Here is a 26,178-nt window from a genome sequence, read left to right as displayed (position 1 = left end):
CACATGCAGTACAGTAATATTTTTGCATTTCATACCATAAAACATTAAATTGTTGTTTTCTTCCACCTTGGTGCTCTCATGCAGGGAGTCACACATGCAATAAGCAATGAACCTCTCAAGGGAGGAATGACAAATATCTGGGTCACCGATACTGCAGGCCGGTCCTGCAGCAGACATTGTATGCTCTCAACAGAGAGGTCAGGAGGCAATACTGATGCTACGAAAGGTCGAGGTTCCAGTTTAGCACACTCAGTCATTCGCTTTCATACAGTGACAAATGCCACTATTGTAAAGTGTGTGTGTGTGTGTGTGTGTGTGTGCGTGTGTGTGTGAGAGCATGTCACCATGTTAGCTCTGCAGTTAGAGTTACAATGGTGACATGTATGTTTGCGCACACACACACACCAGAGATAGACTTTAAAAAAAAAAAAAAAAGAAGACATCATAGCTACTCAACTTTCAACATGATCACCGACGAGTCAGCATTTTTGCCGGCCTTTATATCTGAACTTCTTTATATTTCGGTGAAGGTCCGGATAAGCTGCAGTTATGCTTTATATCTATTTGGCCATTAATAGAAGCGGCACAATCCCCTCAGAATCATGATGGTGAACTCCCATCTGACTGACCATCATCCAGCATGAACCAGGAAGTAACCTGCTTGACACATAAATCAGCAGTTCAGCCTTTGTGCAGGTCTGCGCTCTACTGAGTTACATTCTCGTCATACACCATTTTCACATTGTTCAATGAAGCAAATGTAATGGCCCAATGTGTATTGTTCATGTCACCGGCAAAAGATCTGCTTGACATGCACATCGTCATGCCGAGGTTCTTGTGTACGCACCAATAAAGCAGCAGATTGCTGTTGTCCTAGCTGATTTATCCTGCTCTTCTGTCCTCCACATCAGCGCCAGGCGAAAAGTTAATTAAAAGCCCGCCTCGTCACCTCATTCCATCTCAGCGAATCACTCCCCGCCATTCATAACCTTTACGACTTCACACCCCAGATGATGGCCGACGTGTCAGGGGCCTACCGCTTGCTATGAAATAGAAATACACAAACATTAGCATGTTGTATTTTGTAATCTTGCTTGAATTTCTTGAATTAATAGGATTGAGTTAATAAGCAAGAGGGCAGCTGAGTGGATAGCACGTCACCTCATGGTTCTGAAGTTGAGAGGTTGCGTAATTTGAACTGAAACGGACTCAGAACACATTAAAGGGAGAGTTTTCAGTTTTGTAACTGGTAGCAAGATTTGTATTTTTCATCGTCATTGCAATCATTAAAAAAAAAAAAAAAAAGACTTTTACTTGAACCATGGGAATATGGAGAATTAAAATACTCTTTTGAAAGTAATGGTCACACAATGAGAACAAAAACACATTTACATATAGAAATGTGCTAAATTGATTCCAGAAATACTAAGGAAGTGAAAAAACAAAACAAAACAAAACAAAACAGAACACTTGGATCTGCATCTGCACCAAAATTGAACAGGAAGCATGAGACGAGAAAATCTACTATGCTGGTTGTGTCAGTCATGAATGTGCGCTCCAGTCAAAGTCAAGTATCCTCGCTGTGAAAACTTGGCGGAATGTCAAGTCATTAAGTTTTGTGGCTGGAACATTTATAACTCATGTCGTAAAGTCGTGCGATAGCGAAAAGTCAATCCGTCACGCTTATGCTGCTGATTCACCACATCCGGCACCGGCACTTTGTCAAGTGGCGACAGCAACATTCCTATTCTCGCTTTATTTGTATGGAGCTTTCAGAACCGCGGCAGCTAGAACAAAGCACTCGACAGAACATTGAAAATACTACTGTACGTCCAAGAAATGAGAATATTGATCTCTATATAAGGCGCATCGGATTATAAGGTGCACTGTCGGCTCTTGAGAAAATGAGAAAAGTGAACGCTTTTCGGTGCGCCTTATAGTACAGAAAATATGGTAAATGTTTTTGTTTCCTCAAGTATTGACTGTATCCCAAAAATTGTCTTGGAAAGTGGAATGAATTACTTCGAGACTATAAATGTACTGGAATTGTACCTATTCAAAAAGTAATAAAAGATTCTTCAGTCAATTAAGTCAAGCCACATTGCATTGTTTCACCAAATACTATATTGCCCTTGTTGTACTGACAAATTAGATTTCCTTTATGACACACAGACTATTATAAAGACTAGTACAGAATAACAAATATTTAAATGATCATATAAATGAAATAATATGCTATCAATGTGCTCTAAATAACCCTCTAAAGCCCTATTTTCCTAGAAAATGAAATGAATTCTCATACTATAATAAAATACTGTAAAACTAAAATAATATAACATTTTTAAAGAAATACGTTTAAGTCGGTCAATCCATTCAAAACAATCAGCTGTTAAATGGAAAATACTATTAATTTTCAGGAAACAAATGACATTTAATTACAATAAAATATGACTTTGTTTTTGCATTTATACAGTAGAATGAGAACTTGCAGAATAATTCTGTTTAAAAAAAAAAAAAAAAAAGGCCCAGTCAATGGTCGATGTGTTTGTCAGTTTTAGTACTTCTCCAATGAGTCCACGGAGGCCCATTAAGGGCAAAGGCCGAGTAAATGTCACCTTGAGTTGCGGCGGCATCACTGCAGAGTGTCTCTCGGCTCTATTTACATCGTCACTTACTCACATTATTGCTCCCGCGCCTCGCGGTGTGTGAGAAATGCGACAGAAACACGTTGCTTCGCTGTTGATGCTTAACTGGCCGTTATCCTGTTTGTAATGGAGTCTATGAAAAGATCCATCCATCCATTTTCTGATCTGCTTATCCTCACAAGGGTCGTGGGGCATACTGAAGCCTATCCCAGCTGTCTTTGGGCAGTAGGCAGGGGACACCCCGAACTGGTTGCCAGCCAATCGCAGGGCACACGTAGACGATCCACCATCCACGCTCACACTTACACCTAGGGACAATTTAGAGTGTTCCATTAACCTGCCATGCACGTTTTTGGATTGTGTAAGGAAACCGGAGTACCCGAAGAAAAGCCACGCAGGCCCGAGGAGAACATGCAAACTCCACACAGGAAGGCCAGAAGACGTCTGTCAACAATCAATTGGTGTTTAACTCTAAAAAAATACTTTTAAAAAATTCTTTTTAGCTTTAAATCAACAGTTGAATTGGACACTAACGAAAGCAGTCAACTGATATCAGGAAGCTTCTTGGCATGTTGTGTTATTTGAAACAGGTGGCAGTAATCCGCAAGCGGGGCAACTTGTCTCACTTGTGCCACTAATGAAAAGTCTCCGGTGAAGACAGATTAGCCAATTAATAGGCGCGTACTCGCTGTGTCACTTCAAGACAAGAGGAACACGACGCGTCATAATACATGAGTAGAAAAAGACGGATGCTCTGACTCGACAGGCGGAGAAGAAGCGTTTAACACGACTTCCTAAATTCAATCTGTGGTTTCCTTATAGTCGAAGCATGAGGGGTGGAGGGTGTACATTATTTGTCATTGCCGGACAAACAGAACATCATACAATTACGACATTACGGTGAGCATAAAAGTTCATCAAAATCTGATTGTATAGACTGAGATCTGATTACATCCAGGGCTCGGCAGAACAGGAATCGTCTCTGACGTCAGTGCCGATCAGATTTAAGTATGACGGAGTGTGATTTTCCACGGCAACCCTCCTGGGGTTTGAAGGTGATGGTCAGGGTTGTGCAGATCCAATCAATGCTTGTCAGTGTTGGGAATGTAAATGAGCCACCTGGATCTGCATTCTGTGGGGGTTGGACATGGCTAGTGATGCTATGAGTGCAATAAAACAATGGAAATCAAATTACGCAAACTGGAGTCGCTTCAAATACAACAGAATCGCAAAAGCATTGTGGTTTGGTTTCATTCTCATATTGTCCCCAATAGGAAGAACAGAAATATTCCTGGCGACCAGGGTAAGGTGTGCAGTATCCCATTTCTTGCTCAAAGTTTACCCACAACCCTAATGAGGATAAGTACGAAACAAAATTGCTGGAGAAATAATGGAAGTGGAAATAATACAATCCAGGGTCATTAAATGGACAGGCAATGCATTCAGGTACATGTTAAAAATGTAAAACAACAAACAAATCTTTTTTGGGTTTTTTTTTCCATTTCCCAACACACCCCTAGCGATAGACTTGGGACCATTCTTTTTAGTATGCACTGTCGGATCGAACAAGAGTTCATAATTTAGAGTTAAGAGAAAGGACAAAAAGTCCCTGCTGGTCAATGTATTTGTGTGTGTGTGTGTGTGTGTGTGTGTGTGTGTGTGTGTGTGTGTGTGTGTGTGTGTGTGTAAAATCAAATGTTTATATAGTTTATATATGTTTTGTATAGATAGCTTTTGTTTGAGGATGCTGGTTGTTTTGAATCTTTTGATGACTGTCTTAACAATAAATCAAATCAAATCCCATGTCTGCCTTGCTTACCGCACTGACAGACTGATTACTACAGACAACGGACCTTGGTCATTGCTGGGTTGTTTACAAAAAAGCAATTTTTCCAGAGCTTCGTGGTGTGGCCAAGGAAGATGGATCAATCATTACTTCAAAAAGCTCCCACAGCAAATATACCAAATATGCCGAGGTAGTCGGACAACAGGGAATAGTGTAGTGATGTGATGGGTAACGTTTGACAAGACTCACTTCTCTCGCCCTGTTGTATTATATGTATTTACACTTATATTATAGGCCATACATTGGGGCTGAGATGATCTAATATTCTTCCTCAGCAATGCCTTCTTGCTGCGTAAAAGCACGCACGTGAGTCTTGGCAAAAAAGGCAAAGAGCAATTATTGCCAAATCTTACATGACAGCAGTTGTATTTTTTTTTTTTTTTTTTTTTGCAGGGGTAGCTAGAACGGATTACGGCATTTCATTTCATTTCATTTCAATGGGGAACATGAATGGGATTATTATTATTTAATTGTATTTTGAGCCGCCAGGTTCTTTTGTGGTCTGACTGGTTGATTTGACAAGTCTGCAAGAGCATGACTGGATCTCATCGTGCAAGATGTGGTCCCGGTGAGAGAGCGGTTCGCAAGCGGTCTACGCACAGGTAGAGCCAAATTGGATCTGTCACCGCTCCCGACAATCCAGATGGTGAGTCGCTCCCCTCGAGAGCTTTATTTCTTCTTTCTTCTTGCCCCCTCTGCTGAGATGGCAGCCACTGGTGGAAAATGTTCATCACCCACACACTGCTTCCCAGGACAGCCGCCATATGTTTGCAACTTTTCTCATTCTGCTCTTCTTCCCCGTTCTCCACTCTCGTAAAAGTCCCCCAAGGACTAGGTGAGGTTCCAAACAGAGACGCCTGCTGATTAGCTCACTCACATACATTGATTGTGTGATTGGCAAGAGAAAACGCTTTCACGACCCAAACTTCCTGTAATCCCTCTCAGTGTGACATTTACATTCAGCTTGCATGTATATAAAGGCAGTGCACGGTAAAATAATAGCATTGTGTTTAACTCAACATTATACAAAACTTAGTCAAGCTAGACAAAAAAAACGAACTCATAATATCATGTAACAATATTATGCTAGCTCAAGTTTTCAGACAGTTCCTCAACGACTGTTTATATGCTAGCCCAAATTTCCACATCCATGGCATTGAAGACCTCTTTTCATGAACAAGACATTGGTCCTCCTAGCTAATAGTTTTAAGTCGGGGCTCTCCCCCCTCTCCTCCGCCACTCATTGTCAGCCCCTCCACTCCCCCCTCCTAGCCCTCCGGCCCTGTAAACTGTTTAGGCATTAGGGGAGTGATGCGCTCATTTATGGGGCTCTCACAGCAGCCTCATGTTGCCTCCAGCCACAACAAAGTAAATAGACTGCTTTGAATGTGATTAGGGAGCCAGTTGACTTGGTTAAGTCGCATGAGCAACAACAGATCCCTCGGAACTCTCGGGCTCCACAAGATAACCTTCATCCGATTACAGTGGCTGTGCACAGTCCATTTATCTATTACACACAGACTTATGAAAAATACATGATTTTGCACGAACAAAACCATGTGGTCGACCTACCTGCTTTATGTTGACGCTTTTATTATGGTTTAAATCATATGGGCCGGCCTGATCTTTATGAACGTATCATATAACACTAAAATGGCTTTGCCCCTACCAAGGCTGAACATATTTTGTACACTCCCTTCTCCATCTACACTTTCCTCCAAAAATACCACAAGTAATATAAGATGCAATTTAGATCTTTTGTCTGAAATTCATGTATGGTCACGAAACCCAAAAGCTTTCAGTCGACAGCAAAATTAAACTCATCGGAGGTGAGTGGAGCTATCTCACAGCTCAGCTTGCGAACTTCAAATGAGCCGTGACTGGTCGTTACCTGACCCCTGTTGATGTCATTATCAGTAGACAGCAAAGTGACAAAATGCGTGTTTTTTTAAGTGTTAAATTGTGCATGAAAAATAGTGAAGTTATCAAATTCAGCATAAGCACGTCAAATAATGGATGGATACTGTGGATACTGCTGAAAATTGCAAGATGAATATCGTAGCCTTTTAAATGAACTTATTGCCACAGAGCACAGTGTTCTTCATGTGCCTGAGGCTCATCTCTCAAGTACAATCGTCCGTTATGTGCCATTAGCATGAATACTGTAGTTAATAGCTCATAGCCATCCATCTTCAGTCACACTTCGGTTGCTGGTGAGCTGGAGTCGATCCCAGCTCACTTTGGGCGAGAGGCGGGGTACACCCTGGACACAACCAACCATTCACACCTATGGCCAAATTTGAGGCTTCGTTGAATGGAACATATTTTTGGATGACTCAGAGAAAATCAGGCACAAAGCAGAGAAAACAGACAAACTCTACATTGTGAAGCGTGAGTCGAAATTCAAACCACAGACCTCTCCACTGACTCGCAGAGGTGTTAATCTGAAAAGACCCGCCTCTCAGGCACAAGCCTGTGTCATGTGTCATTAGAGGTCAGAGTGAGTTTAGCGTATAAATTTTCACTCATATGACAGTTAAATAGGTTACTTACAAATTGCCTGTAAAGCTATCAGAGTTTTCTGCTGGTGACAAAAAGGCCAACTCATATTTCCCTGATTTCCTCTCGGTAAAAATAGGTTGCAATTCATGAATCCATCAGATGAGCAATTGACAAGAGAGTGTGAACCTCGAGAGTGGAATGGAGTCCATCTAATCTCAAGAGGACTGGTACCAGAACCCAAACTGTGTGAGGAGGCAAGCTTGAACTTTTTGACTTTGCACACCAGCTCAGGTTCCTTCCCTGCCAGAGGTTACATTTAATGTTCCTAAAGCCAGTTTCTATGGTGGGGTACTGAAACGCCAAGGTCCCCGCCAGCCAGCTCTCTATGCACTCAACCACCTTGGCCCCCTCACACATGTGATGAGCCCATGGAAAGGGGGACCCACGTTGCTTCTTTTGACTGCCCAGCAAAGCCCCACGTGCACAGATCCAGCTACTGGCCGCAGAACACTGAGGACCACTTCCAGTCCTGGCTCCAGAGGGAGGCCAAAGCAACCAAAGTAATGTCTGGATGAATGAAAGCACTGTCCACTGGTTCTAAGTAATGCTTTTTTTGGTCTCTCACCATGAACCTGTTTGCCCTGGTATGGAGCCCCAGACAACCTTGTGGATCACATGGACATACAAATCGCTTCACCACGATAAGGTGACAGCTCTGGGAGGAGATAAATCACATAAAACTAGAACTAAATGTCAAATCAAAGTTATAATAATGAAGAAAAACAGGACAAATAGTTTTTCAAAACAAAACTGCTATACATATTTTCAATAATCATAATATGCCACTGAGGAGAAAACTTGATTCATCTCACAGTTGCACTTTCTCAGCGCGACAAACTTCCGAGCCAAAGTTATCATATTCAGTACAGCGCTGAACATCGCTAAACATAAAAAAACACAACTGCTCACAAAATTGCTTATGTGACCTAATGTACTCGTTAATGTTTTATTGTAAAAATTACTTCTGTGGGGGTGGGGGGAGCACATAACAACAAAGCTAAGGTGAAGTCAGACTTGACAAAAATACCAGAAATTGTGAGCACATAAAAATAAATCCTGACGTGGAGAATGACTTGACAAAGATACCAGAAATTGTGTGTTTTTTTTTTTTTTTTTAAATTAGAAAATGGGAGTTTCAAACATACAGGAGTTTTGCAAGTCGAACCGTGTCTTTGACCACAGAGTAGAAGCATGCAAGAAGTTTGACTTGTAATGCTAAAGAGAGGACACTTGTGTTCATGACATGAGAGCTCCAAGTGTAAATTGAAACTGGGCAGGTCTTGGACGCTCACTAGCCGCCTGAGACGCCGCAGGAGCGGACACGTAGCCTGAGCGTCCCCCTGCAGGATGGACGGATGAACGAACAACCACGAAAGTACACACGGCGAATTCTGCTTCTTCTTCTTTTGTTGTTGTTAATTTCAACTAAGTTCCATCACAATGGCGCCTTTTGTGACACTTCTTGGGCCGATGACTTTGTTTACCGATAGGAGCTCCATGCCGGCTCCGCACGGGGTGCGTCGCCTGCGGCTTGCGCGGTCCAAGGACCGCTCCTCTGAGACTTGGCAGGCTCACTCGTCCCACGAAGCACACGTTATCGGGAAAATGACGACTGCTCTCGCCTTTGTCGCTTCTGTGCTCACTTTAATACACGGTAAGAACTATTCATCTCGTGCGTTATGTACAGGTTGCTGAAATGACCTTATTATTAACCAAAGAACTTGCAATGTACAGGTACTGTTGCACTGACTGTCCCAAGACTTTTGCAGAATATAGTTCATGCATATACTGTACAGTATCAGCCCAGTCTACTTTTTGTGTCCAAACGCAGTGTTAAGACTTTTATTGAGGCAAGGCATGTATTTTACATGAGAAAAAAATCTCAAGACGAATGTCGCTGTGGCAATAATAACAATATTAGATACATTATTTGTCGTAAAAAATAAATTTCCAGCCTATTCAATGAGAATGACTAAATTTGTACGCACAATTGATGATCTCTCATAGCACACTAATATTTGGATTGTTTTCATCTTTCAACTCAAATTTACATCTGGGCCACTTAAAAAATACAGTTGAAACATATTTCTGAACGCAATAAAGATTGGACATAAAAATGAAAAGTGATGATGAAATATGAATTATAATATCTATAATAGTAATAAGAATAATAACAATAATAATAATGAATACATCACATTATTTTCGAATGAAAATATTCTTTAAAACCAAACTTCTGAAGCGCCTTCTCAGTCCCTCTGATCAAACTAGTACAGGAGATGTCGAATGTAACGAAAAAACTGTAGTTTTTGAACAACCGTCAGTTCATATGTTTTGTTGGTGAGTAACAAACTACAGTTGTGTCCACCAAAGAAAATGCATAACTAAACTAGTGCAAACAGTTTATTACAACACAAAGCAAACTTCAACTTGTTAAAAAGAGTTGGTAGTACGAATACACTACAAAGTAATGAACTTCCTTTGACCGGACAGAATTTAGGAACGTTAGCTAGCATAATCATATGTACACAGTATTGCAGTGACAAAAATGTGGAGTTACCTTTTCTATAAAAAAGCTGACACTTTAGCAGCAGATTGCTCGTTGCTAGGCTAAGCTAAATGGCTAAATGATGGTGGAATGCGACGGTTATATTGTTCTAATGAATGCTTTCAGTAAAAATATGTTAAATACACAAAAGGAATAATCAGCAGATTGCTTGCAACAAAAATGTTGATGTATAAAAATACATATAATTATTGTGTATTTCACATAAAATTTAACCGCATGTGTGCCGCATTTGCACCTAAATCTGACAACATTACCAAGCCATTTGACACTGGAGAAGGAAAAGGAATAATATTCACTTTGGAGTGTACTCACTTTTGTTGCTGACAGTTTTAACCAACTTTTTTTTTTTTTTGGCTATGTTCAGTGAAAAGTTAGAATACAGTATTTACAAAAATGTACCGTAAAGCAGTATCCTCGCTTTTGTCTGATACTGTATTTAAGTAGTTGAGAATGAAATATTCTTTTGCAATACATGATACTATGTGTACGGTGTATGAAAATGTGAATGTGACCAACAACAAGGAAAGTCAGCAGCATTGCATTTGATGACGATATGCAGTACTCTATGTATCAATCACATCTCATAACCGCCTCCCCTCCCAATATGCTTTTCTCACAACCTGATCAAGTGCACACGGGTGCACCTCAACATGGTATTAACTACGCCTGACCACACTTTCAATCAACACTTTTACATGGAAAAAAAAAAAACAAGTACGCCAGTGATACACACAGCTGGTGAAATTGCCAGTTCAGGCGGGAATTGTCTGTTGCCTTGTTTGATTGTGACCCCTGAGGTCTTGAAAACACGCCATCTGCTAACCGAAGCAGCAGGGGCGCACAGTCATGGTAGGCATCCCAGCCAGAAGAAAGAAGGTTCAGATACCCAAGCATGTATGGCGCCATTAAACAGACAGTGGTGAATGGCCTGCTAATGACTTACAGTGGGTCTCAACAACAAGAAAGCCATTAGAAAGTTTGGAAGCAGAACAACATTGCAAACATTGGGGCGTCAAGTCATATTTTCTTTCCGAAAGGTCACAGTTGATGACTTTTCCTAAGTTCTCCATGGTAGCAATTCTACAGGACCCTCCAATTAGAGAGTTTGTTATTCAGTCAACTGATGGGAAATGGGGTTCATTTATAAAGCACCTTTGGCTGAAACAGAAAAAACGTAATCAACTACAGTTTTCATTTTTGCACAATATTCATATGGATGAAAAGTAAACATTGGAATTCACTATTTCAGCTCTGATGCTATGACAGTAATCCCATATACCTGGTTGACAGTTTTTTTTTTGTTTTTTGAAGTTTGTTATGTTTGATTTTTTTCTTGGATTTTTTTATTTTACCATTTTTAAGTGGAAATGTACATTGAATGTTGATCAGCATTTTTTAACAAATTTTTGAGGTGAGTTATTTCACTTGGTTTTCTTTTCGGTTCGGTTCCTTTGTAATTGTACTCTAATAATGTGTGATTCTTTTGAGTACGTGTGTACTGTTATTCATTAAAAGAAAAAAAAATTGTGTCTCCAGGCTGTTTCGGTGCTGACTCAGAGGAGCGTCTTATTAATTGGCTGCTAGGCGAAAACCGCTACAATCCGCTCATCCGCCCTGCGGTCAACCCGACCGAGAGGGTAACAGTGAAGCTGCAAGTGTCTCTGGCGCAGCTCATTAGCGTTGTACGTATTGGTTGAAGTCGTGAAAATATATAGAAACTGTTTATAACTTCCATTGTTAATTCTCTGTTGTCATTTCCAGAATGAAAGGGAGCAGATTATGACCACCAATGTCTGGCTCACTCAGGTTAATAGAATGAACAATCTTTAATTTGAATTCATCCGTGTCCGTTCGTTTTTTATGTCAAGTGGAGCCTACTGCTTGTACACACCATTATTATTACTCACTGAAAAAGAAGATGCCATTTGGAAAGTCCGACTTACTCTTCTTATCCTGTTCAGCACTGGGTGGACTACAGGTTATCATGGGACCCCGCCAAGTACGAGGGAATCAACAAGCTGCGTATCCCTTCCAGACACGTCTGGCTTCCTGATATCGTCCTCTATAACAAGTGAGTGGCATTTAAAAGAGCCATATTATGCATCATTTTCACAATTTAAAACAAGTGATAGGTCTCTCATTCACGAAATATCGCAAGAATAAAAAAAATACTAATAATACATCACACTACACATACGGTTTTAATCCTGAAAGTAGATCTTGTCCCACACAAATTAACCGTTGCTTATGGGGAGTTTGCATCATCAAACTTCTACTTTTTCCTTTTTTGGGCAACTTGGCTTATGTGGTAGAGTGGTGGCCTTTCAAACCAAACATTGTGGTTACTGATACTGATACTGCTCCTGAGCACCCAGTTGTTCCCGATAAGGGCCTTCTGATCCGAGCATACTAAAGATTCATTTTCATCCAGTTCCTTACCAACGAGTTGACATAAGATCTGGATTTAGTCATTTCTTTGTCATCCAAACAGTGCCGACGGGACCTACGAGGTGACAGTCTTCACCAACGTCATTTTGCTCTCCAACGGCAGCATCAGTTGGCTTCCCCCCGCCATCTACAAGAGCGCCTGCAAGATTGAGGTGAAGCATTTCCCCTTCGACCAGCAAAACTGCACACTCAAGTTCCGCTCATGGACCTACGACTATACCGAAGTTGACCTGATCTTAAAAACGGAGGTGGCCAGCATGGACGACTTCACACCCAGCGGCGAGTGGGACATCCTGGCACTACCTGGCCGGCGTACGGTCAACCCATTAGATGCCACCTATGTGGACGTCACGTATGATTTCATCATCAAGAGGAAGCCGCTGTTCTACACCATCAACCTGATCATTCCGTGTGTGCTGATTACCTCTCTAGCCATTCTGGTCTTCTACTTGCCCTCAGACTGCGGCGAGAAGATGACCCTGTGCATATCCGTCCTGTTAGCCCTCACCGTCTTCCTGCTCCTGATCTCTAAGATCGTCCCTCCGACCTCGCTGGATGTGCCGCTGATCGGCAAGTACCTGATGTTCACCATGGTGCTGGTGACCTTCTCCATTATCACCAGCGTGTGTGTGCTCAATGTCCACCACCGCTCCCCCAGCACACACACCATGCCCCCCTGGGTCAAGATCATCTTTCTGGTCAAACTGCCGACCTTGCTTTTCATGAGACGCCCTCATGATAACACTGTGCGTCAGAGGCAGCGACAACAGCGATGCCTCCGATCGGGGAGCACAATAATGGGCTTGGGTTCGCCTGGCGCATCCAAAACTGTTTTCCCCAAGATGTCTTCAGCCTTGCCTTCAGACTCTGCCTTCTCCACAGCAGGACTTAAAAGTACAACCCTTCCTCTGGGGTTTAGCCACCCCAACAAGAAGGGCGATTTGCGGTCCACGGAGTCCGTTCCCAGTGGTCTCTCCTTGACGCAGGACCTATACCTTCGAAGCAATTCACACTTGGCTGGCGATGTCCAAGAGGCTGTGAACGGGGTGCGCTTTGTCGCGGAGCACATGATGGCAGATGATGATGACCAAAGTGTATGTATAATTCTTTTACTGAGTCTGTTTCTATCGCAAAGGGTCTTGAAATATCCGACCTGAGCCATTCCCAGGTTCACTAGTGCTTTGCTAGGGTGCTTGTTGGGTGGTAAGCAGCATAGTACATCTCAGCATAGGTCATTGCAGTTTAGTACATTGTACCTTAACAGAGTGACCTAGCAGAGTTAAAGTCATTTTTACAGTGATAGGAAAACACAAGTCTGATCACGTTCTGGAGATCCGAATTGTAGCTATCGTAGTCTAGATATCGTAGTGTAGTGTGTATAGTGGTGCAGCAAGTTGAAGCGTAGTGAAATTGGATTTACAGCTATGTTTACAGTTCAGGAAGCACAAGTCTGATCAGGGTCGAACAATATGAACCACGGTGTGGCCTTTGGTAGCTTGCCCTAAATTAGCATATCGTACTGTGACATCACATTGTGTAACTTAGCTTTGTGCAATGTAGCATAGCATAACACAGTAGGTGCAAGCATCCAAAGATTTTCTCAATATTTCAGACTTACATTTCTTAAATACATGTGTCGTTACGACTCTATCGTTAATCGGGCACCGACTAAACCTTATGTTGAGCCGCTAGCCATTGGCAGCTGATCATGATCTGAACATCTACTATTGACACGAGCCAGCTGAATCTTTCACTAACAATTCGATCTTCCATTCTCAACTAAACTGGGACCAAAATCATATGTGCTTTTACTCTTCAATTCCTTTCCCTCCTTGACATAGCGCTCACCTTTAGTAACCCCTGTGACCCGGCAAATCAAATGCCACTGACAAATCAAATCGACTGGCGGAGGAACCTGTGAGGAGCAAGCGCTTCTAAAAACAATTAAGGACAGATGGAAAATGGGGTGAAAGGGTTAATAGTGGCGTAGCTTTATCGAGGCCATAAAACTGTGATAACCCAGTCTGGATGATATACCCATCCTTCTATTGGACCACCAGTTTGAGATCCATCTCACAATTTTTAGCCATTAATTACTCACCCCTGAGACGGATGCTCTTTTGTGCTTGCAGGTGATAGAAGACTGGAAGTACGTGGCCATGGTGGTGGACCGCATGTTTCTGTGGATCTTTGTCATTGTGTGCGTGGTGGGTACCCTGGGCCTGTTCCTCCAGCCCCTCTTCCAGAGTCAGGTGCCTCAACAACAACAGCAACCCACCTCTGAGATGCCTCGCATTTGATCAGCAAATTATGATAATTTTTTTTTAGCATGATAGGGAAGAAGTCATTGTAAATCTGCGGAACAGCAGGGGAGGAAGATCAACTCGTTTTAGTGTGTATGATCTGCTTTTTCTTTGACTTTTTTTCACAAGACCCGCTCCAAAAGAAGGAAGCGCCTCAATGAGGGGTGTTCAAAGGAGAACAGCAACACAGTGGTGCCTTCAGATATGAGTTTTAATTCATTCTGTGGCCATATTCATAAATAAAAACACTCGTATGTCAAATCATTGTCCTCCATTTAAATAAATGGAAATGACAATCTGTTCCAACCTTTGTGCCAGAGACATAAAAGAAGAGTTTCACAATTGACTCAATTAGCTGCTCTTACGCTTGTCTTTTTTGTTGTTGTTGTCGAGGACAAACAATATTGGGCCATGAGTGTTGTTATAATGTCTGTCTACATGTGTTGCTACACTGTTAGCATTGAAATAATCATTGCTCAAAGGATTAAAATACTGCGACTGTCAATACTATTCATTTTGTCATCTTACGGGGTTTTTCATTGTATGTTAGTATGAAGCTTGTGCGCAATCTAAAGTAAAAGGTGAGTCCCAATCACCTTCCAGTCTTGGCTATGTCATCCATCCATTTTCCAATCCGCTTTATCCTCACAAGAGTCACGGGGGGTGCTGGAGCCTATCTCAGCCATCTTCGGACAGTAGGCGGGGAACACCGTGAACCGGTTGCCAGCCAGTCGCAGGGCACACACAAATGAACAACCATCCACGCTCACACTCACACCTAGGGACAATTTAGAGTGTTCAGTAAACCTGCCATGCATGTTTTTGGAATGTGGAAGGAAATCGGAGTACCCGGAGAAAACCCACGCAGGCCCGGCCGGGGAGAACATGCAAACTCCACACAGGGAGGCCGGAGCCGGAATCGAACCCTGCACTCTGAGGTCGACGCGCTAACTGCGCCGCCAGCTGTGTTATTTACATTTTAATTATTATACATTTTATTTCAGATGTTACTCAAAGATTACATGTAGTGGTACTAAAGGTTTTATGGTGGGGACAGTTTGCGATTTCCATTATTCTGTTGGGAGAAATTGTTTTGTAATCTTAGGGGGGCCCGGTGTAGTTTGAACTCCAACTCTACAGCGGGCAGCATGAAACCAGAATGTTCTGCACCATTACAAAAAAGAAGGAAATGCAACATGACCACATCATGATTAAAGGGCCATTCCACAGATCTGAATAGGTGACGGGACAAAGCAACCCAGGTAAGCCGCGTGCCTAAGTGGTCTTCATGTTGGTAGCGTTAACTTTCCCGTCAAAGGCAATGCATATATATTGAAAATAAATTGAAAACGGCTTATTCATGTCAGCCTTAGCTTTTGAATTGTATTTGACATTACACATCTATATATCATATCAGTGTCTCAATTAATAGATGTGTCATAAAATCGAACAAATAAACACAAAACCCCAAATATGCGCCTCCCTATTTCCTCTCAGAAGAAGACGATAAGAGCTTTTACGACAAGACACTGTCGTCTGTCTCTCTGTCTGTCTGTCTGTCTGTCTGTCTATCGATCGATGGCTCTGCGAGTGCCTTCTACTGGGCCTCCTTCTATTCATCTGCAAAGCAGCCAAAATAATTCTGATGATGTTTGTTCCTGAGTAAGAATTTAAAGTGGCTACGTTTATTAATGTATTTATTTTAAAGAGTCACGAATGTGGTCGGGAAAAAAAAATCGCTAAACTGGCAACACCAGTGTCTCTGTTTGGCGCCATGTTGTTGGTGCAAGCAGTGCACATCGGTGAAGATACACTTTGAGCTCAGGAAGGTGCAAAAACAATCATCTTGAGCAATCAACCTGAAATAATCGATATCATTGATTTATCACTGTGCCCTAATCAGAAAACACTGTCACTAAGTCTGGTAGTTCAACTAAAGCGTGCCCACACACACACACACACACACACACACACACACACACACACACACACACACACACACACACACACACACACACGCCATCGAAACCGCTCATTAAATGGCGCTGAGTGTGCTCATTAGGAGATTCTGCAGACTGTCGCCCATTTTGCCAAAGCTTCATCAGAAGATAGCAATCAACCTCCATGTTATCTACCCCCCCTCCTTCATCCCCTTTTTTCTCCAAATGGACTTTAATCCGACATTTTATCTGGATATATAGTTTCAAGATAACTGCAGCTCACTTTGCATCCTGCCTGTGGGATAGGGTGCATGTCTGACTGCTTTGGCGTAATTAGCTGCTAGGGTGAGATACATTTTATTATACGCTTTACTAGACTGTGACTTTTCATGAGCTTTTTGTGTGTGTGTGTGTGTGTGTGTGTGTGTGTGTGTGTGTGTGTGTGTGTGTGTGTGTGTGTGTGTGTCTCTTCAGTGTGATGGATCGTATAGGATGGACACAATTAGCCACCATATAGACGAGGCCAAAACAAAGTCAAACACAAATAACCTGACAATGCATTTTTATGATATTTTCTCAAGGCTTCAGCAGTGGAGTTCCCATCTGGCACCTCTCCCTTTCATGTCCATGCCGGACTCTCTAAATTTATCTCAGGGACTACTCCTACATCTGACTGAAGGACAGCATGGAAAATCATTATGGCAGGAGGAAAAGTGGAGCATTTATTGGATGAGGGGGGGAGGGTGGAGCGCAGTTGATAACCACAACAACGGGCATATTTCTAAAAAGAATGCTCACAACAACAGGATCATTGCTATTGTGTCGATCAGTCAACTTTTTAAATGGGTGTGGTTTTAAATTGCTTTTGTTCCCCTTAGAAAAGAAATGTGCGCACTTACAAGTGAAAGTGTACATCTTCCAAATGAATGCAGACCTCCAAAAATACACCACCTCTTTTCTACTTGACAATTGTGATCCTAATCTGTTGTTATTTCAGGGTGTGGTCTTTTTTGGGGGGTGGGGGGGTACCCTACTCTCGTAGATGTCCTGTCTCAAATAGTTGTTGGATTCGGAGAATGTGTGAGCAGATTAGTAAACATATCAGTTCATTAAGGGAAATATTTTTTTGCCATACCCCGGCACCCGCGGAGCTCCATAATAGACTTACAAAGCTTAATTCATGAGTTCAAAGAAAATATCTCACATTTTCATTGTGGTTATAACAATAAGGCCTGCAACTGAATAGTTCAATCCTTCAACTACAAAAAAAAAAAAAAAACCTAAATTCATGCATTTAAAAAGTCATACTTGAATAAATACATGACATGATATAAAAGGATGTCAACCCTGGCTTGTGTCACCTCAAATTCTGATAGGTTGCCGTGGCGATCAACCTGCTGTCAGAAGCTGGCTCAGCCTGCCACCCTCCCTCCCGTTCGCTCACGCTCCTTGGCGCTCTGCATCCTTTCACTCATCCTCTACTTCACTTTCTCTGAGCTTGGATCCAGCACAGTCTTTATCCAGCAGCCAGGAAAATGAAAGGCAGTTTTTGCCTCCTTTTTGCGTCCACCTATTCCATCTTATTCTTACATCTTCAGGGTGAGTTGGAATGCTCCTGCTGTGTGACTTAACATAAAAGGATTTACTGGGAACATGGTTAATTCTGTATCGGATAATGCTTTTCAACAGAACGTTTTAACCCTGTAACAAAGCTTTAGGTGACTTGATATGTGTGCGATTTTTGTGACATTTGTATATATATATATATATATATATAGAAAAAACAGTATATATATAATTTTCTCTGGCACAATACGTGGTTTCATAACTTTTTTTATCTGTTCATTTTATGAATTTTATTTTTTAACAAGCACTCTATTTGAATTTTGCCTAAAATAAACACATAGAAAAAGAGAAGACAGTCATTGCATTATGGAGTGCATTAAATTGTGTGTGTATATATATATATATGTGTGTGTGTGTGTGTGTGTGTGTGTGTGTGTGTGTGTGTGTGAAGTTAATTTTGTATTTTTTTTTAATTTACTTCCACACAAAAAAATGAAACATCATATTTTTGGACATCCATAGCCACAGAGTTAATATATGCTCTCTACAACCTAAACTTTATTTATTAAGTTTATGTTCATCACCAAAATGTCAGCAAATAATATTTTTTTAAATATATATATTTGACATATATTGTTTTATCTGCAAACACTGCCTGCACCTTGTCTTCAATTATTTTTAAAGGTCTATTTGTTCCCTCCTTTCCCCTAAAGAAAAAAAAAATCACTAAATATAATCGCAGGTACTGTATATGGACAACGTATCAATTTCTGTCCGTCTCTCTGTCCTGTGACATCAGGAGGCGCATGTTCAGAGGGTGAGCACAAGCTCTTCTCCGTCATCTTCTCCAAGTACAATCAGTTCATTCGACCGGTGGAGAACGTATCTGAGCCGGTCATTGTGCAGTTCGAGGTCTCCATGTCCCAGCTGGTCAAAGTGGTGAGAAGCTCGGTTGCCTATACTGTACGTCTATACTCGGCGAGGATTTATGGAGCGGCTCCTTCTAACATTCATCACTCTGTTTAATGAGCATGGAGTCATGACTGATGGGCAACGGTGCATGATGGCACCGTGACAATTTTGGGTTTGGGTGCATTATCAGTCATCCAGATCATGGCAATTCACAAGGGTGGAATAGAGCCAACTGGGCTTGTTTTTCATTTGTTGTTGTTTTTTTTTTCTGTAGAGATTAAAATATGATTTTGGGAATTACAGTGTCAAGACAACAAAATGTTGAAAAATTCCAACTCATGCTATATGACTTAACTTCCTCCAATGGAAAGTCAAAGCTCGGAAGCAGAATACATATGTTTTTTTTAATGTTTGTTTGTGATTGTGTTTTTTGAGTTTATTTTATGAAATATATTTAAGACCACACCCTTCCAAGAAACACACATATACTGAAGCATAGTGAGCCGGATTACTGTTCTTGGTTGTTTAATTTCACAATCTCCCTCATATGTCCCGCTTGCAATCCAGTTAAATCCGCCTGAACTGCCCAGAAAGCTGAGAGCACGCAAGTGTCAAGGGGGACGCTCGCACATGACAGTATTCTCCCTGTTTTTGCTGCTAAAATATTCAAGCGTGACTCGTCCTAAAATCCTCTCTCGCGCACTGTTGTCAGGATGAAGTCAACCAGATCATGGAGACCAACCTGTGGCTGAGACACGTAAGTTTTTTAAAAATTATTTCCATTTCAATAATTATCCACTTTTTTCACTTATTTCCTCAAATAATTTTCTTTTTGAAATTATTTAAATTTTCAATGCTTTATTTCGTCTGACCAATAGTTGGGTGACTTATCGGTCAGGGACACTGAACAATTGATTAAATGAATTTAATGGGCCAACTGTGTGCAGCTTTGTTATCTTTATGGAATGTGCCATATTTTACTCCTTTGTTTTGTTTTGTTTTTTTGTTTTTTTTTACAGACATATTTATTCGTACCTAAAAGGGAGGCGACAATTAAGGCACCCCCCACACACACATTTAATTAAGTGCAAGTTTTACTACACCCACTGGCTGCCCCTCTATTGTCGCTTTTAAGACTTTTTCAAGGACTGCCAACAGTAAAAAGGCCCGTTAAGCACATTTTACTTCCTTCTGTGCTAACTGAATAACTTGACTCTTTTTTAATTGTTTCTATTGGGAGTGGGGGTCTGGGTTAGAGGGGGCAGGTGGGTTTACAATCAAAGCACGTTAGTTTCATCTTAGGTTATATGGTGCAATTTATGACCTCCTTTTGTGTTAAGTTTTATGTTGCACCAGCCACAAATTTTTTGATGTTTCTTACGACCACTGAACCATCCAATGGTCTTGATTTGCCACTTGCTCGGAAGGTAAATTTACATGAACATGTGTATCAGGCTTGAATGCGCTATAGAAGGAGTCTTCACATCCTACCATCTGTCATAAATTCTTGTTTTATTTTTCTCCTTAATTCACCAAAACCTGGTGATGAACTTGTCATTTTTTAGATCTGGAATGACTACAAACTCAAGTGGAATCCAAAAGATTTCGGAGGTGTCGAGTCCATACGCGTGCCGTCCAACAGGATATGGAAGCCTGATATTGTGCTATACAACAAGTGAGTGTTTTGGTTTTTAATGGTTATGCAAAAACAAATTAAAATGGAATCCAGCAATTCCTTTGAGGTTTTTTTTAAGTGTCCCACAAAGGGCTGCCGTATTTTTATAAAGTACTTCAACACTTTGAATCAAAACAATCATTGGATTCCATGAAACCACCTTGAGGACAAGCATTATAGAAAATGGATAGGAGGATGTTTGGAGGGCTGTTGGGAACTAAGTGTAAAAAAGAAATGAACAAAACAGAGGCCATGTTAAAAATGATTTTGAACCAAAGTCCCAGTGAACTCGCTGAGATCGTTCTCCATGGATTGGTTCACTTTTTCGTATGCTTCTGGAAGACTGAGTTCAGTTTGTTTAAAAAAGGACAAATCGTTTCTCAAATTGTGTTCTTGTCCGTTCCTACGTCTTTGTGATCTTGGGATCGGTTCCCACATGGTGTGGATGTGGGTCTGAAAGGTCTACATGGGACTCGAGACTGGTGACCAGTTCAGGGTATAGTCCGCCTTTTGCCCTAAATCTGCTGGGATAGGCTCCAGCACCCTCCCGCAACCCTGTTCAGGATAAGCGGTGTTTAAAACGGTTGGTACTATGTACAGGTATCACTGGAGTACGTCATAGGTGGGAGGGGGAGTGAAAAAGCATCCAGTTATTCCATTTTACAGAGACTCGCGTTCTCGCGTACGTTCTTAGGAAGACTGAGCTTGGCTAGTTCACAAGACCATACTCTACTTTCTTCATGTTGAGAAACGGTCAATGAGAACACGCCTGAGAGCTCAAAGTTGGTTCCTCCATCCCGCCTTTGTTTTTCTTCACAGTGCAGTCGGAGATTTCCAGGTCGATGACAAGACTAAGGCTCTGCTCCGGTACAACGGCGAAGTCACGTGGATCCCTCCCGCTATCTTCAAGAGCTCGTGCAAGATTGATGTGACTTACTTCCCCTTCGACTACCAAAACTGCACCATGAAGTTCGGCTCCTGGACCTACGACAAGGCCAAGATCGACCTGGTGCTGATTGGCTCCACCATCAACCTCAAGGACTTCTGGGAGAGCGGCGAATGGATGATCATTGACGCCCCAGGCTACAAGCACGACATCAAGTACAACTGCTGCGAGGAGATCTACCCGGACATCACCTACTCGTTGTACATCCGCCGGCTGCCGCTCTTCTACACCATCAACATGATCATCCCCTGCCTGCTCATCTCCTTCCTCACCGTGCTCGTCTTCTACCTCCCGTCCGACTGCGGCGAGAAGGTTACGCTTTGCATCTCCGTGCTGCTCTCCCTGACCGTCTTCCTCCTGGTCATCACCGAGACCATCCCCTCCACCTCACTAGTCATTCCGCTGATCGGCGAGTACCTCCTTTTCACCATGATATTCGTCACCCTCTCCATCGTCATCACCGTGTTCGTGCTTAACGTCCACTACCGCACGCCCAAGACGCACACCATGCCGCGGTGGGTGCGCGGCGTCTTCCTGGGGCTGCTCCCCAAAGTCATGTTCATGACCCGACCGGAGAGGGATCCGGAGAAGACGAACCAGACCGTTCAGATGATCCACCCGAGACCGTGCGGCGTTCCCGCGACAGGACCTCAACACAAGGCTCGGGCTCTGGCCTCCAGCGTGGTGTCCAGCCTGACCAACCGCCAGAGGCTCCCAAACAATACAGAGCTCACCAATCTCAACAACTTGAACGCAATTGAGCTGGCCAAAAGCGCCGGGTCAGATTCACTGTGCTGCGAGGGGCGTTGCAACAGCTGCTGGCATCAGAGGTCCGGGAAACTGCCAACAGACTCCGGAGGAGGTGGCGGATTGAGCTGCCTTGGGGTCCTGACCGGAGGCGGCGTGCCTGGAGCAGGGAGTCGATGCTCCAGCTCGGAGTCTCTGGATGCGGGAGTCTTGACTTTGCTCCCGTTCTCCCCTGAGATCAGGGAGGCGCTTGAGAGCGTCAAATACATCGCTGAGAACATGAGAATGCAGAATGAGGCGAAGGAGGTGAGCGCTCAATCATGCCGGGTAGACAGTTTGAGCATTTTCTTCCTTTGCGATTAAACTCGGCAAAGGCCCGATTTTCAGGTGCCTCTAAATGGTTATCCTGAGTGATTAACCTGAACAACTGGATGAGTTCCGGTGCATACTAATAAAACCAACAATGTCCACACTTTCACAGAAAGCATCAAACTCTTTTTAATTAAGAAACCTCCACTGTCACAGTCACTCGCAGATGAATGTCTGGCTCCCAAATGCTGACAGAACAATCGTTTTCCAGACCCAAATTGTTTCATCTGGGATCGACTCATTCACAATTCACAGTTTATTGTCTTGTTCAGGCTAAAGTGGCGTAAAGTGGTCCCCCACATATTTTTGGCGCGTCAATGTGAAATCTGGGCCTGTCTATTTGAACTCAAAGCTGGTATTCTTTGAATGGCAACAGGTGGCTGTGCAGATTAATTGTACCTTCAGCCTTCAAGTGGAAAAGCGTTTAATTCTTCTGTCTGCCACTACTCATCGCTGTCTCCGATGGATGATCAAACACTCATTCATTCGTTCCGTCAGATTTGTCACGGACCAACAAAGAGAAAATGGATCATTTCCTGCAGCCAACCCGTTATCCTGAGTGGGTAATCACATTTTTTTGGTTAATCCTGTTCAAGATTTCTAATGCAAATCCGTTTTATATGATATGTCTCACGAGCCATTCACTTTAAGATGTTGTGATTTGAGTTGACAGTGAGCATTCTATTCCTTCTTCTACTTCTTTTCTTTTGTTTCCATCAGTGTGGATGTCTTTTGGCACATTGTTGCCCCACAAAAGTCAGTCTTGATCCAATGACAGACATTCAATTTGGAGTAGGAGATTGTCAGTGCAGATTTGATTATGTGTGATGTGCTATATGGGTAATCTCAAGTACATTTGATATTATTCTTTTTTTCTCATCACGTGTGTGCGGTCTCGGTTATCGTTAACATTTTTGGTACCGTACGTGTGGACAAGTTTGATGGCACATAAGGGTCCAAAGCGAGGAGCATGACCGTAATTTTCATATTTTCACTTCAGAGAGTTCATTGTGGCAGTACGGCGGGATACACAGTCAGGAAATATGGGTTCGAATCTTTACATGCACTAAGCATACATTTGTGGACTTTCCCTAAAAACATGCACGTAAGATTCACTCAAGGCTGTAAATTGCCCGAGATGTGAATGTAAGATTGAATGGTTGTCTTTATGTGCCCAGCGATCACCTGGCCTCGCGAACAGTCCAGGTGAAGCCCAACTCATGGCTAAAATCAGCTGAGCAAGACTCCAGCTCACCCATGTCACGAATGAGTACAAGCATCCTCCTTATGTCCGTATAATTACGGATGGAATTTGCCATTATTTCAGTCACTGTAATCCGTGGAGTTTGCCTTTTTCTTTTTCTAACAGTTTACAGTCTGGTTAACGGGACGTAATGTGTGATGTTGGGTGTGGTGTCTTCAATGACGAGGCAGACACATGCGTTTTCTATCGTGTTATATTTGACCGTGTATTCGATGCATGAGCAACGTGGGGAATGAGCCTTAAACATTTGAGGTGACATTTCACGCATGCGCAGTCGATGGCAATGCAAGGTACGGGAGTCAATGCATCCAAACAACATACAAACAACTACAATACATGTACTGTATAGTGGTTAATACACCACATTGGGAATAAACAATGGTCCTATCTTTTGTAAAGAAGTACTCATCATCATCAATTAACAAATTTAACTCACAACCTTCCCTTTAAATTTATGACCTTGATGGAGGTAATACTGATCGGGTTTTGGTGGACCGGCAATTTAAGTGAGTTTTCAAAATGCCTGCATGGACAGGAAAAACTTCTTGATTGTAAATACCTCGTGTTCATTCCCTGCTTTGTCATTGTCGCTCCTCTCACAGGTTCAGGACGATTGGAAATACGTCGCCATGGTGATCGACCGCATCTTTCTGTGGGTTTTTGTCCTGGTGTGCATCCTGGGAACCGCCGGCCTTTTCCTCCAGCCTCTTCTACTTGGGGAAGACATATGAATGAATACCTGTTATGTTTGTATTTTTTTTAACAATTCAGACGGTCAGAATGCACAGATTTTTAGGACATTTTAAAAGACAAGACACAAACGTAACAACGTCAGTCATCTCACATACGAAACCAAAAGGATTTGTAATTGGTCTTCGGAGAAACAAAAATTGAACGGCGGCATGAACATCAGATTATGATGAATGAGTGACACCGTTCGGCGATGCCACGGTACTACAACAAATGGTGGTCTGACGACAACTTGCCTGCAACTGTGGCGTGTAGAAGGTTCCTCTCCCCCAAATTGGAGCTTATCCAACCTGACTGTGCGAGAGGCAGGGTACACCCTGGACTGGTCGTCACCCACATGGCACATCTAGACAAACACACTTATTCACTCTGGGTAATTTAATGGAAGGAAATTTTATTTATATAGCGGATTTTAACTGAAATGACTATAGGAAGGCACAGTGCAAGACGTGTTTTTTTTGGGGGGGCGAGGCAGGTACACGTTTTAAAAATGCTTTAGAGCACCTCACTCATAAATAACTATGGCAGAAAAAAATTTATTAACTGAATTTAAAAACATTCAGAGGGCTGACTTCACAACTGCTGGTCACTGATTCCATTTCGATGCAGTAGAACATAAATGCTGCATTACCACATTACTCTTAACTTTGGTCTCCAGTTATTGTATTCAGGACCTAAAATCAATTTTTGTGTCTTCAATTCACCTAACCTGCATTTTGTATTGTGAGGAGGGCCTCAGGTGAGATTGAAGCCCAATTAAGGGACATCATAAATGGATCAAAAAATTATGTACCACCATCGGCTTTGGGATCTAAAGGTGCCAAAATGATAAATAAAAACTGTAAATACTTAGACCATTTTGACTTCCTCTATCTGTGAGTGAATAAATCACTGTGAGATGAAGCCTTAGGGACTGAGGGTTTCATTTCCGAGAAGCCGGCAAGGCTCCACTTATCACTTCTCTATATCGCCCGAGTCCCCAACCTCCACGCTTCCCGAGACAATGTCATCTGATCGGACAATCAAAAATGAGAGCCTGTGATAAAGAGTCCTCGCGCTTTTCTTCATGGAGACTCACTTTCTGGCATAAAAAAGGTCGTTTGACTGCTCTTTGCATCCTGGAGTCTGCACCCTGCTGTCAAGTATGTCAAGGAGTACAAAGTGCAGATGAACGATTTCACTGTGGTGTTTAGTGGAAGTGGATGAAATATTCATGACATGCTTGAGTTTCTCATTTTCAAAAGATAGAAAATTCAGCCCGGAATGAGTGCTGGGAGGGGAAAATGATAGGAAACAATTTCTTTGATGCTCACTTTGAGTGATGGTGGAGGACCCCATAAAGCAGGCAGGAAGGAAGAGCAGGGTGAACTAGACAAACATTATTAACAAAAGACTGAGGAAACTAAATCCAACACAAAGTCATGAAAACAAAAAGAATCCAAAGTAACAAACAAAAACCATGGCTGAAGCAAAAAACTAACAGAAACAGCAACAGAGACAATGACCCAACACCGAGTGGGCGTGTCGGTAGTCCTTTTAAACAGACAACTAATGACACAATGACCAACAGGTGTGCAGCTGCAGGTGGAGTCCTACAGAGCCACCTGTTGGTCACAAACAGAACCATGACAAATCC

General features: G+C 42.3%; 2 protein-coding genes and 1 long non-coding RNA gene across 6 annotated transcripts; 2 read left to right on the top strand and 1 right to left on the bottom strand.

Moving 5' to 3' along the window:
* LOC109513913 (uncharacterized) lies at positions 1-26,154 on the bottom strand. Of its 3 annotated transcripts, XR_002167893.1 has the most exons (3): positions 25,856-26,154; positions 24,352-24,502; positions 1-1,043 (listed from the first exon to the last, which is right to left on the bottom strand). It is a non-coding gene; the product is annotated as an uncharacterized LOC109513913 (long non-coding RNA). The 3 variants fall into 3 exon arrangements; XR_002167894.1 differs by lacking the exon at positions 1-1,043 and having other exon boundaries at positions 23,977-24,505; XR_002167892.1 differs by lacking the exon at positions 1-1,043 and having other exon boundaries at positions 23,977-24,502.
* Positions 8,361-14,576, top strand: chrnb4 (cholinergic receptor, nicotinic, beta 4 (neuronal)). 2 transcript variants are annotated; one of them, XM_019866621.1, is made up of 7 exons: positions 8,361-8,428; positions 8,544-8,707; positions 11,159-11,304; positions 11,384-11,428; positions 11,584-11,693; positions 12,114-13,164; positions 14,203-14,576. In XM_019866621.1, the coding sequence occupies exons 1-7, from the start codon at positions 8,409-8,411 to the stop codon at positions 14,368-14,370; spliced, it is 1,704 nt and encodes a 567-aa protein (XP_019722180.1). In that variant the 5' UTR covers positions 8,361-8,408; the 3' UTR covers positions 14,371-14,576. The 2 variants fall into 2 exon arrangements, with proteins under 2 accessions (XP_019722180.1, XP_019722179.1); XM_019866620.1 differs by having other exon boundaries at positions 8,375-8,707.
* chrna3 (cholinergic receptor, nicotinic, alpha 3) lies at positions 17,740-24,905 on the top strand. Its single transcript, XM_019866623.1, has 6 exons — positions 17,740-17,912; positions 18,679-18,818; positions 19,504-19,548; positions 20,357-20,466; positions 21,286-22,465; positions 24,395-24,905. Exons 1-6 carry the CDS (start codon positions 17,849-17,851, stop codon positions 24,521-24,523), a joined length of 1,668 nt encoding a protein of 555 aa, XP_019722182.1. The 5' UTR covers positions 17,740-17,848; the 3' UTR covers positions 24,524-24,905.
* Positions 26,155-26,178: the final 24 nt, after the last annotated feature.

This window comes from Hippocampus comes, unplaced genomic scaffold (genome assembly GCF_001891065.2).
Source record: "Hippocampus comes isolate QL1 unplaced genomic scaffold, H_comes_QL1_v1.1 scaffold82, whole genome shotgun sequence".
NCBI lineage: Eukaryota > Metazoa > Chordata > Actinopteri > Syngnathiformes > Syngnathidae > Hippocampus > Hippocampus comes.
This window is presented reverse-complemented; position numbering and strand designations above follow the sequence as displayed.

Coding starts and splice junctions, on each gene's coding strand:
- chrnb4 (XM_019866620.1), top strand. CDS start 8,494: ATGGCGCCTTTTGTGACACTTCTTGGGCCGATGACTTTGTTTACCGAT. Junction 11,305..11,383: donor TGGCGCAGCTCATTAGCGTT/GTACGTATTGGT, acceptor TGTCATTTCCAG/AATGAAAGGGAGCAGATTAT. Junction 13,165..14,202: donor CAGATGATGATGACCAAAGT/GTATGTATAATT, acceptor TTGTGCTTGCAG/GTGATAGAAGACTGGAAGTA.
- chrna3 (XM_019866623.1), top strand. CDS start 17,849: ATGAAAGGCAGTTTTTGCCTCCTTTTTGCGTCCACCTATTCCATCTTA. Junction 17,913..18,678: donor CTTATTCTTACATCTTCAGG/GTGAGTTGGAAT, acceptor CTGTGACATCAG/GAGGCGCATGTTCAGAGGGT. Junction 18,819..19,503: donor TGTCCCAGCTGGTCAAAGTG/GTGAGAAGCTCG, acceptor CACTGTTGTCAG/GATGAAGTCAACCAGATCAT.